Source organism: Schistocerca serialis, chromosome 8 (assembly GCF_023864345.2).
Source record: "Schistocerca serialis cubense isolate TAMUIC-IGC-003099 chromosome 8, iqSchSeri2.2, whole genome shotgun sequence".
NCBI lineage: Eukaryota > Metazoa > Arthropoda > Insecta > Orthoptera > Acrididae > Schistocerca > Schistocerca serialis.
The window spans coordinates 247,686,164-247,699,956 of NC_064645.1; the positions used below are offsets into that span (position 1 = coordinate 247,686,164).

At 46.4% G+C, this 13,793-nt stretch overlaps 1 protein-coding gene across 1 annotated transcript in view; it reads right to left on the minus strand.

The window, feature by feature from the left end:
* Nucleotides 1-13,793, minus strand: part of LOC126416954 (putative neural-cadherin 2) — a 96,728-nt gene that overhangs the window by 57,172 nt on the left and 25,763 nt on the right. The window contains exon 5 of the mRNA XM_050084835.1: nucleotides 1,678-1,864. Within this exon, the coding sequence (XP_049940792.1) occupies nucleotides 1,678-1,864 (187 nt within the window). The remainder of the gene's footprint in view (nucleotides 1-1,677; nucleotides 1,865-13,793) is intronic.

Here is a 13,793-nt window from a genome sequence, read left to right on the forward strand (position 1 = left end):
CTTTTGTGGCCAGCTTTGGGGAGAAGAGTACGTGGTTGCTATCCACTACTACTTTGCAGGAAGCGTGGTATCAGATTCCCATGGAAACCGTACAGGATCTGTATTTATCCATTCTGAGACTACTGGAATCTGATTTGAGAGCCAACGGTTTTCCTCCAGCGTATTACGCATAGTAATACACCACGAAGATGACGTGCTACACACGCGAAAGTTAGCCGACAGGAAGAGGATGCTGTGATATGCAAATGATTGGCTTTTCAGAGCATTCACACAAGATTGGCGCCGGTGGCGACACCTACAACGTGCTGACATGAGGAAAGTTTCCAACCGATTTCTCATACACAAACAGCGGTTGACCGGCGTTGCTAGGTGAAACGTTGTTGTGATGCTTCGTGTAAGGAGGAGAAATGCGTACCATCACGTTTCCGACTTTGATAAAAGTCGGATTGTAGCCTATCGTGATTGCAGTTTATCGTATCGCGACATTGCTGCTCGCGTTGGTGGAGATCCAATAACTGTTAGCAGAATATGGAATCGGTGGGTTCAGGAGAGTAATACGGAACGCCGTGCTGGATCCCAACGGCCTCGTATCACTAGCAGTCGAGATGACAGACATGTTATCCGCATGGCTGTAACGGATCGTGCAGCCACTTCTCGATCCCTGAGTCAACAGATGGGGACGTTTGCAAGACAACAACCATCTGCACGAACAGTTCGACGACCTTTGCAGCAGAATGAACTATCTGCTCGGAGATCATGGCTGCAGTTACCCTCGACGCTGCATCACAGACAGGAGCGCCTGCGATGGTGTACTCAACGATGAACCTGGGTGCATGAATGGCAAAACGTCATTTTTTCGGATGAATCCAGGTTCTGTATGCAGCATCATGATAGTCGCATCCGAATTTGGCGATGTCACGGTGAATGCACATTGGAAGTGTGTATTCATCATCGCCATACTGGCGTATAACCCAGCGTGATGGTGTGGGGTGCCATTGGTTACACGTCTCGGTCACCTCTTGTTCGCATTGACGGCACTTTGAACAGTGGACGTTACATTTCAGATGTGTTACGACCCGTGGCCCTACCCTTCATTCGATCCCTGCGAAACCCTACATTTCAGCAGGATAATGCACGACCGCATGTTGTAGGTCCTGTATGGGCCTTTCTGAATACAGAAAATGTTCGACTGCTGCCCTGGTCAGCACATTCTCCAGATCACTCACCAATTGAAAACGTCTGGTCAATGGTGGCCGAGCAACTGGGTCGTCACAATTCGCCAGTCACTACTCTTGATGAACTGTGGTATTGTGTTGAAGCTGCATGGTCAGCTGTACGTGTACACGCCATCCAAGGTCTGTTTGACTCAATGCCCAGGCGTATCAAGGCCGTTATTACGGCGAGAGGTCGTTGTTCTGGGTACTGATTTCTCATGATCTATGCTCCCAAATTGCGTGAAAATATAATCACATGTCAGTTCTAGTATAATATATTTGTCCAATGAATACCCGTTTATCATCTGCATTTCTTCTTAGTGTAGCAATTGTAATGGCCAGTAGTGTATGTTGTGTTTTTAGTGTTTCCGCTTTTTTGTCCATCCCTGTAAATAAGCTGACGTAAGAGGGCTTAACAAAGATCACTATATTAATACAGCTGGCGCTAGCAGTCGTGCCTCACCTGCCGGAGCGTTTTCGATGACCTGTCCGTGGTAGAGCTGATGCGGGAAAGCGGGCGCGTTGTCGTTGACGTCGGCGAGTGACACCTGCACGTCTGCGTAGCCCACCAATCCGGCGCCGCCCTCGTCCTGCGCGAACGCCGTGAACCGCCACAGGGGACGGCCGTCCGGGGGGTCGCGGTCCAGCGGCTGCAGCAGCACCACAACACTTGCAGAAGAAGCACAGCAGCTGGTCGCACACTGTGTGACCGTTTATAGCTACACTAAGGTGACAAAAGTAATGCGATTACGATACGAACATATATAGATGGTGGTAGTACCGCGTACACAAGGTATAAAAGGGCAGTGCATTGGGCAACCTCCCAGCGGTTCTCAAGAAGATCGCGACCATGGTGCGCAAGCGGAAGGGAAACGGAAGCCACCACTTACACACCGGCCGTTCGAGCTTCGTGTCGGATATCGGGCAATTATGCTCGAATTCGTCACGAAGAACGACCTCCACACCATAAACTCCAACCCGATTTTCACCGCGCGGGACTGGGGCTTCATCTTGGAGGATGCGGTCGCGCGGCTGAAGAAAGGAGTTAGAGATGGAGAGAGGAAGCTTTCACCCGAGCTGGAGTCCGCGCTGAACAACATAGCGCGAGATGGGAAGAACAACTAGTAACACAGGAACATCCAACGTCACCGCCAGCATGCATGCATGCTGGCAACCGGGATTTACGACCAGGCAACACGCAAGGACCATCCAGAACGAGAGGCAACACCATCTCAGCCCATGAGGATCTTGGAGGAACAGCTATACTAAGCTTAGACTCCATACCTCGGGCCAAGGATCAGGCCCGTATGTTTAGCGTCAGCGTTTAGCGTCAGCAGCTGTCATTTCATCTCAGGTCATTCGCATGGTGCACAGCTCGTGGTTTCGCGGTCGCGCTCTCGCTTCCCGAGCACGGGGTCCTGGGTTGGATTCCCGGCGGGGTCAGGGATTTTTACCTGCCTCGAGATGACTGGGTGTTTGTGTTGTCCTCATCATTTCATCATCATTCATGAAAGTGGCGAGTCGGAGCGAGTAAAGATTGGGAATTTGTATGGGAGCAGTTCAGCGCCCCACAATCCGAAACATCATCATCATCATCATTCGTATGAAAAGATTTCCGACGTGATTATGGCCACACGACTGGTTTGAACACGGGAAGGTAGTTGCAGGGAGACGAATGGGATATTCCATTTCGGAAATCGTTAGGGAATTCAATATTAAGAGATCCACAGAGGCAAGAGTGTGACAAAAATACCAAATTTCAGGCATTACCTCGCTTCAGGGATAACGAAGTGACCGACGACCTTCACTTAACGACCGATAGCAGCGACGTTTTCGTAGAGTTGTCAGTGCTCACAGAAAAGCAACACTGCGTCAAATAAACGCAGAAATCAATGTGGGACGTGCAACGTACCGATTCGTTAATGTGATGAAATTTGAAGACTGACGCGAGTGCCTTTGCTAACAGCACGACATTGCCTGCAGCGCCTCTTCTGGGCTTGTGACCATACCGGTTGGACCCTAGACGACTGGAGTACCGTGGCCTGGTCGGATGAATCCTGGTTTGAGTTGGTAAGGGCTGATGGTAGGGTTCGAGTGTGACACAAACCCCAAGAAGCCACGGACTCAAATAATCAACATGACACTGCAAGCTGGTGCTGCCTCCAGAATGGTGTGGGCTGTGTTTTCATGGAACGGACTGGGTCCTTTAGACCAACTAAATCAATCAATGGCTGAAAATAGTTATGTTCCGCTACCTGGATACCACTTGCATCTGTTCGTGAGCTTTATGTTCCCAAAAAACGATGGAGTTTTTATGGATGGCAATGCGCCATGTCCCCGGGACACAGTTGTTCGGGACTGGTTTGAAGAACATTCTGGACAGTTCGAGCGAATTACTTGGCCACCCACATCGCCTGATTTGAATCCCGTGGAACATTTACTGACACAATCGAGAAAGAGGTTGTCGCCCCAAATCCTGCAACGGCAATGCTTTCGCAATTATAGACGGCTATTGAGGGGCAGCATGGCTAAGTACTCCTGCAGGCGACATTCAACGGCTTGTTCAGTCCACGCCACGGCCAAGTACTGCACTACGCCGGGCAAAAGGAGATACGTTATGATATTAGAAGATATCTCACGACTCTTGTCACCTCAGTGTAATGTATCGATGTCGTCCTGGAAGAACTTGCTTAAAAAGTTCTTTATTTTTGAATTCCTTATTCGAAAATAGTAACGATGTGTGACTTCCCCAAATTTGTATGACCCGTGTTTACAAATGGTAATACAACTAAACGCCGCTAGAAGCAGCGTAAAACATGTTTCGTAAGTTACTATGCACAGCGGATTCGATGTAAGTGGAAGCCTTTATTGTTAGCGGGCAGTTTTCCATTCTAATATTTGGTTGTGTTTGACATTTTGGAATGACCGGTCTGAGAAAACCACATTGCTGTATCACGTTCTCTTTTAAACTTGGTAAAGCAACCGATGAAACTTACAAAATGTTAGTGCAAGCATTCGGCCATGCCACGAATGCATGTCTGGTTTAAGCGTTTAAAAATATCTTGGCATCTGTTGATGATGATGAACTTTTGGGACGACCATTTACCGGCATTATATCCGAAAATGTCCGTGCTGTTTGGAATGCGATGGTGAAAGATCGTAGGCAGACCATCCAGGACATCTATAACATCGTGCGATTATCATGCGCCACATGCCAAGAAAACTGAACATGAGGAGGATTGCTACAGAGTTCGTGTCACGACTGCTGAGTGACGATCAGAAAGAGTATTACACGAATGTCTGCAGGGAACCGAATGAACTGCTTCGAACTGTTTCAGGGTTTCTTTCTTAAGGTCGTTGGAGGTTATGAAAGTCTGGATTATGGGTATGACCCTGAAACTAAACAGCAATCATCCCAGTGCAAGAGATCATCTTCACTTGGGCCAAAGGAAGCCCGTTAAGTTCAGATTAACATCAAATCCTTATTGATCTGTTGTTTCGATATTGATGGGATGATCCACAAGGAGGTCGGACCTCGTAGTTAGACGATTAATGGATAATTACAAATGTCGTGACGTTCTAACGCGGCTAAGAAAGGATGTGAGAAGGAACTGTCCAGAGAAATGGTGCAGGAATGTTTGGGTCCTTCATAACGACAATGCGAGCCCACATGCAACTTTGATCGCGCCGCAGTTTTTGGCACAAACCAACACGTCGGTTATTCCTCATCCACAGTTATTCATCCGATTTGGCTCTGTGCTATTTCTCTCTTTTTCCCAAGTTGAAAATGAAGTTGAAAGGACGAAGACTTGATACTATAGGGGAGATTCAAGTGGAATCGTATGTGGTGGTGAACACACCGACTAAAAAACACTTTCGGGATGCATTTCTTTCATTGCCGAAGCGCTGTGAGTTGTGTCTGTACTCTCGAGGGGCCACTTCGAAGGTGACGTTGGCGAATAAAAATGATGTGTGATGTGACTGTATTTATTGTTAGATGTCGAGAACTTTCGAGTAGCACCTCGTATGTTCTGTGTTTACGTTTTCCGTCCTGTAAGTACATGACATACAACACTACCAGTCTCGAAAAAGTACTCAAAAATTATTAACTCTTTAAGTAAGTTCTTCTGAGTACTCCTCAGATGTCATGCTGTCAAACCACAGAAAGACATAAATGCTACCAGATATCTACAAATCCAGTTTTGCAATTAATGTAATTTTAGATCAGGAGTTATAAACAAAATAAATAATACACATGTTAGAGTTTTTAGGCTTAAAGTAGAACAATAATCATGAACTTCATATAATATTCTTATAGAAATAAACTGAAAGCCACAGAATCGGTGTAGGCACATATTTGGGTAAATAGGAAAAAAGAAATACGTTCTGTTTTGCAGAAGGAAGATTTTAAAAACCCAAATTTAACTTTCTGCATTTTTTCCTGTGCAGATTTAGAAAATTGTGTAATATTGCAACTAGGTGTAATAAAATTGAAACATTACTGAGTAAAAGTTACTTAAATGAAAATATTGTAATAAGGATAGAAGCTGAAGTAACGAATTAAAATTTGTGCCAAAGCCAGGAGTTGAACCTGTGTCTCTTACTTTTTTTTCTATTTTGTTTGGTATTGTTTGTTGCGTTTGGTCTGGGCGGACGTCACAGGACATCCGTTCAAGTTGATCGTTGATTCCTTGACTCAGTATTTTTATTACAAAGGGCGAGCGCCCTCTGACCGAACACGCTGAGCTACCGTGCTAGCTTATTTAGTGGGAAGATGTGCCAACCACTACACAACGCCGGCAGTAAGGCTGACAGAGCTTCACAGACTTTCCTAATCCAGTGCCCTCCCTATTCACACTTCAGCTCATCTTGATTTTTCCCACTTAAATCGTCAGCATTAGACTGGGGAAATGAAGATGGGCTGAAGTGTGAGCTGAAGTTTGTGATAGGGAGGGCACTGGAATAGGGTAGACCGTGTCGTTGTGTCAGTCACAATGTCAAGGTGGTATAATGGATAGCACATCGGTCTAGTAAACAGGACACCCAGGTTCAAGTACTGCCTTGGCTCAAATTCTAATTCATTACTTCAGATTTTGTCCTTATCGAAGATAAAGTTGAGACACAATATGCCTCTAGGAAAATTTAATTCTATCAGATCTAAACTGTAATATTTCAGCGCCAGATACTGAGAACATGTGGGGACGCTTAAGCTGCACCTGGTAGCTGAGACATTCCAAGCCAGACAGGCTTGGCTTAACTGAAGTGTTTGCTTCACTCAGAATGGGTTGCCCCGTTTACAGTCTGACAGACAAAAAGAGGGAAACCGCAGAGTCACAAGCACCTGGCGACACTTGAACTAAGCATAGGCATTCTCATTACAAACAAGCGGGTTTGCTGTTGGGTGGCTGCCTCTTGTCCACTCAGGGACGCACAAAAACTTTTGAAGTAATGCCTAGTAATGTAAAATTTGCTGTGGAGACAGCAGCAGTTCTGGGCACTGCCACGACGAGGAACAGCGTGGGAACGAGGCATTCCATCCGGCACAAGAGTGGAAATTTTCGTCCTGCATTTGTACGAAGGCTGGGGTGTGGTAATGCAGTGTCGTTCATTCACTGAGGTGACACTTTTGCCCGACGTACATCTACATCTACATACATACTCCGCAATCCACCATACGGTGCGTGGCGGAGGGTACCTCGTACCACAACTAGCATCTTCTCTCCATGTTCCACTCCCAAACATACCGAGGGAAAAATGACTGCCTATATGCCTCTGTACGAGCCCTAATCTCTCTTATCTTATCTTTGTGGTCTTTCCGCGAAATGTAAGTTGACGGCAGTAAAATTGTACTGCAGTCAGCCTCAAATGCTGGTTCTCTAAATTTTCTCAGTAGCGATTCACGAAAAGAACGCCTCCTATCCTTTAGAGACTCCCACCCGAGTTCCTGAAGCATTTTCGTAACACTCTCGTGATGATCAAACCTACCAGTAACAAATCTAGCAGCCCGTCTCTGAATTGCTTCTATGTCCTCCCTCAATCCGACCTGATAGGGATCCCAAACGCTCGAGCAGTACTCAAGAATAAGTCGTATTAGTGTTTTATAAGCGGTCTCCTTTACAGATGAACCACATCTTCCCAAAATTCTACCAATGAACCGAAGACGTCTATCCGCCTTCCCCACAACTGCTATTACATGATTGTCCCACTTCATATCGCTCTGCAATGTTACGTACAAATATTTAATCGACGTGACTGTGTCAAGCACTACACTACTAATGGAGTATTCCAACATTACAGTATGCTTTTTCCTATTCATCTGCATTAATTTACGTTTATCTATATTTAGAGTTAGCTGCCATTCTTTACACCAATCACAAATCCTGTCCAAATCATCTTGTATCCTCCTACAGTCACTCAACGACGACACCTTCCCGTACACCACAGCAAACAGCCGCACATTGCTATCCACCCTATCCAAAAGATCATTTATGTAGACAGAAAACAACAGCGGACCTACCACACTTCCCTGGGGCACCCCAGATGATACCCTCGCCTCCTATGAACACTCACCGTCGAGGACAACGTACTGGGTTCTATTACTTAAGAAGTCTTCGAGCCACTCACATACTTGGGAACCAATCTCATATGCTCGTACCTTAGTTAGGAGTCTGCAGTGGGGCATCGAGTCAAACGCTTTCCGGAAGTCAAGGAATATGGCATTCGTCTGATACCCTTCATCCAGCAACTCAACATCAACAAGTCAAATGTTGAAATGCGTGTGAAATCTTATAGGACTTAACTGCTAAGGTCACTATTCCTAAGCTTACACACTACTTAACCTAAATTATCCTAAGGACAAACACACACACCCTTGCCCGAGGGAGGACTTGAACCTCCGCCGGGACCAGCAACACAGTCCATGACTGCAGCGCCTCAGATCCCTCGGCTAATCCCACGCGGCATCAACAAGTCGTTGGAGTCCCCTGCAGAAATACTGAGTCATGATTCCTCTATAGGTGTCCATAATTACGAAAGTGCAGTGCAGGATTTTGTGTACGACCCGTCCTGTCGATTATGTCCCATAAATTTTCGATGTGATTTATGTCGGGCGATCTGGGTGACCAAATCATTCGTTCGAATTGTCCAGAACGTCCTGACACGGCGCATTATTACCCATAAAAATTGCGTCGTTATTTTGGAACTTAAAGTCCATAAATGGCTGAAAATCGTCTCGAAGTAGACGAACAGAACCACTTCCAGTCAATGACCGGTTAAGTTGGGCCAGAGAACCAAGTCCATTCCTTGTAAATGCAGCAGCCACACCATTATGGAGCCACCACCAGCTTGCACAGTGCCTTGTCGATAACTTGGCTCCATGGCTTCATGGGATCTGTGCCAGACTCGAACCCTACCATCAGCTGTTACCATCTGAAATCTCGATTTATCTGACCAGGCCACGGTTTCCCAGTCATCTGCAGTCCAACCGAAATGGTCACGAGCCCAGGAGATCTGCAGCCGATAGGCACTTGGTGCAGGGCGTGGCAACTGACCCTTAACATAGACAAATGTAATGTATTGCGAATACATAGAAATAAGGATCCTTTATTGTATGATTATATGATAGTAGAAAAAACACTGGTAGCAGTTACTTCTGTAAAATATCTGGGAGTATGCGTACGGAACGATTTGAAGTGGGATGATCATATAAAATTAATTCTTGGTAAGGCGGGTGACAGGTTGAGATTCGTTGGGAGAGTCCTTAGAAAATGTAGTCCATCAACAAAGGAGGTGACTACAAAACACTCATTCGACCTATACTTGAGTATTGCTTATCAGTGTGGGATCCGTACCAGGTCGGGTTGACAGAGGAGATAGAGAAGATCCAAAGAAGAGCGACGCGTTTCGTCACAGGGTTATTTGGTAAACGTGATAGCTTTACGGAGATGTTTAGGAGACTCAAGTGGCAGACTCTGCAAGAGAGGCGCTCTGCATCGCGGTGTAGCTTGCTGTCCAGATTTCGAGAGGGTGCGTTCCTGGATGAGGTATTGAATATATTGCTTCCCCCTACTTATACCTCCCGAGGAGATCACGAATGTAACATTAGAGAGATTCGAGCGTGCACGGAGGCTTTCAGACAGTCGTTCTTCCCGCGAACCATACGCGACTGGAACAGGAAAGGGAGGCAATGACAGTGGCACGTAAAGTGCCCTCCGCCATACACCGTTGGGTGGCTTGCGGAGTATAAATGTAGATGTAGATGAAGAGGCTCTGTACGCGATGTCGTGCTGTTACAGAGGCACTCGTGTTTGGTCGTCTGCTGCCATAGCCCATTAAGGCCAAATTTAGCTGCTCTTTTCTAACGGATACGTTCGCCGTATATCATACATTTAATTTCTGTTGTCATTTCACTCACTGTTGCTTGTCTGTAAGCGCTGACGGCTCTACGCAAACGCCGCTGCTCTCGGTCGTTAAGTAAAGGCCTTCGGCCATTCCGTTGACCTTGGTGACAGACAATGCCCGAAATCTGGTATTCTCGGCACACTCTTGACACTGTGGATGTCGGGATATTGAATTTCCTAACGATTTCCGAAATGTCCCATACGTCTCGCTACATCTACAATTCCGCGTTCAAAGTCTGTTTATTCCAGTCGTGCAAGCATAATCGCGTCGGAAACATTTTCACATGAATCACCTGAGTACAAATGACAGCTCCGCTGATGTGCTGCACTCTTACATCTTGTGTACAGGATATTACCGCCATCTGTGTATGTACATCTCGCTGTGCTATGAATTTGGCCATCTCAGCGTACGTTGGGAGGGTAAATTGAGCCAAGTGCCAAGCAGAGACAAACAGTGTTCCAGCTCTGCAGAGAACTGACGCCTGTTGCAGGAATTGGCAGCTGATCCGCAACACAAAAAAAAGTTAGGAGAAGAAGGAGTGTACAATGGATATGAGACATGCATTGGGATGGTAAAATAAAGGCGTTTTTCGTTGCGGCACAATCTTCTCATGAAATTTCAAACAGGAGCTTTCTCCTCAGAGGGTGAAAATACTTTGCTGGCGTCCATCTACATAGGAAACGACCATCATCAGAAAATAAGTGAAATCGGAGCTCGCACGGAAAGATTTAAGTGTTCGTTTTTTTCGTGCGCTGTTCGAGAGTGAAACGGTAGAGAAGTAGCTTGAAGGTGGTTCAATGTATCCTCTGCTCGGCACTTAACTGCAAACTGCAGAGTAATGATGTAGCTGTAAATGTAAAAATGTAACGTACTGCGCAGAAATCGGCGGAAACACAAAATATTTTATGTTTACAGGACTGCTAATCACTGGAAGAAGCTACATTCATGTGTTCGGAGCAATTCGTAGTGGAAAGATCACATAAAACTCATCGTAGGAAAGACAGCTGCCAGACTGATCAATTAGAAGAACCCTCAGGACGCTCTGTCAACCAACGAAGGATCCAGCTTACGAAACTTTAGTTCAACCGATACTTCAGTATTGCTCGCCAGTCTACCGCAGAGCCGGCCTACCACAAAGTTTGAGATATGAAATAGATAAAATCCGATGAAAAGTAGCGCGTTTCATCACACGTTCATTTACTAAGCGCGAAAGCGTCGCAGAGATGCTCAGCCAACTAAAGAGGCGGAAGCTTCGAAAAACGCGTTATGCATCACGTTGCGGTTTATTGTTAAAAATTCAGGAGTGTACGTTCCTAGGAGAGTCAATCAGTATATTGCTTCCGCCTACTAAACTTCGTAAGAGGACCATGAAGACAAGATTAAGAGATTCGAGCTCGCACAGAGGATTACCAACAGTCATTCTGACCATGGATCAGTCGCGAATGGGACAGGAAAGGAGTGAGGAGACAGTGGTGTACACATAAACACGATTTGCGGAGTATTGATGCAGATGTAGAATTGGGAAGGATGGGAAAGGAAATCGGCGGTACCATTTCATTCGCCGCGAACTACGCTGCTGGAAAATTTTGATCCGACGACTGCATACGCCACTTGGGGTGTAGTCGATGTGCTGGTAATGATATCGTCATCGCCCGGCAACAGATAGCGAAGTGGCATAGCTACCAGAGCGTCATCTGTGTCTATCATTTAATAGGGCATGTTCACAGCCAAAAGGACCAATGTGGTGCATACGCGTGAAGCAAGGAGCAACCATGTCACAGAAACGCACTCGTGCTTCCTGCAGCCAAATGAGCCAGTCTGAAATGTGTCAAATTGTGACCTACCGAGTGACTGGATGGTCCCTTCGGAGAAATGCCACCCAAGTGGGACGTGCTACGTCAGTTGTGTAGCGATGCTGGTATCACTGCTTACGTGAACATAGTCACACCCATAGATGAGGTTCCAGACGTCCACGCAGCACAGACGCCCGCTAGGATCGTCGTACTGTAAGGACAGCAGTGGCAAATCGCACAGCTAACCAAAACGCAGATACACTACTGGTCGGTAAAATTTCTACACCAAGAAGAAATGCAGATGATAAACAGGTATTCATTGGACAAAAATATATTAGAACTGGAGATGTGATTACATTTTCACGCAATTTGGGTGCATAGATCCTGAGAAATCAGTAGCCAAAACAGCCACCTCTGGCCTTGATATGCCTGGGCATTGAGTCAAACAGAGCTTGGTTGGCGTGTACAGGTACAGCTGCCTATGCAGCTTCTACACGATACCACAGTTCATCAAAAGTAGTGACTGGCGTATTGTGACGAGCCAGTTGCTTGGCCACCATTGACTAGACATTTTCAATTGGTGAGAGATCTGGAGAATGTGCTCGACAGGGCAGCAGAAAGACCCGTACAAGATCTGCAACATGTGGCCGTGCATTATCCTGCTGAAATGTAGTGTTTCGCAGGGATCGAATGAAGGGTAGAGCCACAGGTCGTAACACATCTGAAACGTAACGTACACTGATCTAAGTGCCGTTAGTGCGAAGAAGAGGTGACCGAGAGGTGTAGCCAATGGCACCCCATACCATCACGCCGGTTGATACGCCATTATGGCGATGACGAATACACACTTCCAAAGTGCGTTCATCGTGATGTCGCCAAACACGGATGCGACCATCATGATGCTGTAAACAGAACCTGGATTCATCCCAAAAAATAACATTTTGTTATTCGTGCACCCAGGTTCGTCGTTGAGTACACCATCGCAGGCAGTCCTGTCTGTGATGTAGCGTCAAGAGCAGCTGCAGCCATGGTCTCCGAGCTGATAGTCCATGCTGCTGCAAACGTCGTCGAACTGTTGGTGTAGATGGTTGTTGTCTTGCAAACGATCCCATCTCTTGACTCAGGTATCGAGACGTGGCTGCACGATCCGTTACAGCCATGCGGATAAGATGCCTGTCATCTTAGCTGCTAGTGATACGGGGCCATTGGGATCCAGCACGGCGTTCCGTATTACCCTCCTCAACCCACCGATTCCATATTCTCATAACAGTCATTGGAACTCGACCAACGCGAGCAGCAATGTCGCGATACGATAAACCGCAATCGCGATAGCCCACAATCCGACCTTTATCAAAATCGGAAACGTGATGGTACGCATTTCTCCTCCTTACACGAGGCATCACAACAACGTTTCACCAGGCAACGCCGGTCAGCTGCTGTTTCTGTATGAGAAATCGGTTGGAAACTTTCCTCATGTCAGCACGTTGTAGGTGTCGCCACCAGCGCCAACATTGTGTGAATGCTCTGAAAAGCTAATCATTTGCATATCACAGCATCTTCTTCCTGTCGGTTAAATTTAGCGTCTGTAGCACGTCATCTTCGTCGTGTAGCAATTTTAATGATCAGTAGTATAACAGGGCTTGTGAGCCCAGACGTGTCAACACGAAATGTTGCGAACCTGTTCACTATTGGATATATAGGCACACACGCTTCTACCCCGTCTTGCACTCACGCCGCAGCATCGACATACGCAGCTTCAGGATGTAAGCAGATTCTGCCTGCACAGCAGTGGTGGTACGAGGGGTGTCCAGAAAGTAAGTTCCGATCGGTCACGAAATGGAAACGACTGTAATAATCCGATAAAGCTTTGCACAGATGTGTTTGGCAGGGTCTCTAATATGACCCTAGATAGCATCGCGTCGCTGTTCTCATTTCTGAGCTCACAGTGAGCGCGTAAAGATGTCTAGAAAATAGTGTCTCCCGCCAAGTACGAGGAGCTGGTGATAAATTTCGCCTGAAGCTATGCAGCCAACATAACACAACTGTCGTGCGGTTTTTCTTCAAGACAATTCTCAGCCGCATTCTGCAGGGCAATGAAAATGCTCGTGCATCGTTATCGGTTTGAAATGTCTGTTTACCCACAATACACCCTGTAATTGACTCCCTCTGAGTTTCATCTCTGCTCACATAACCGTTAGCTATGAAGACAACATTTTGGCACAGAAAACGAGCTGTAGGCCAGCGTAGAGAATTGTCGGAAAGCACTGGCGGCTGTCTTCTACACTACTGGCCATTAAAATTGCTACACCACGAAGATGACGTGCTACAGACGCAAAATTTAACCGACAGGAAGAAGATGCTGTGATATGCAAATGATGAGCTTTTC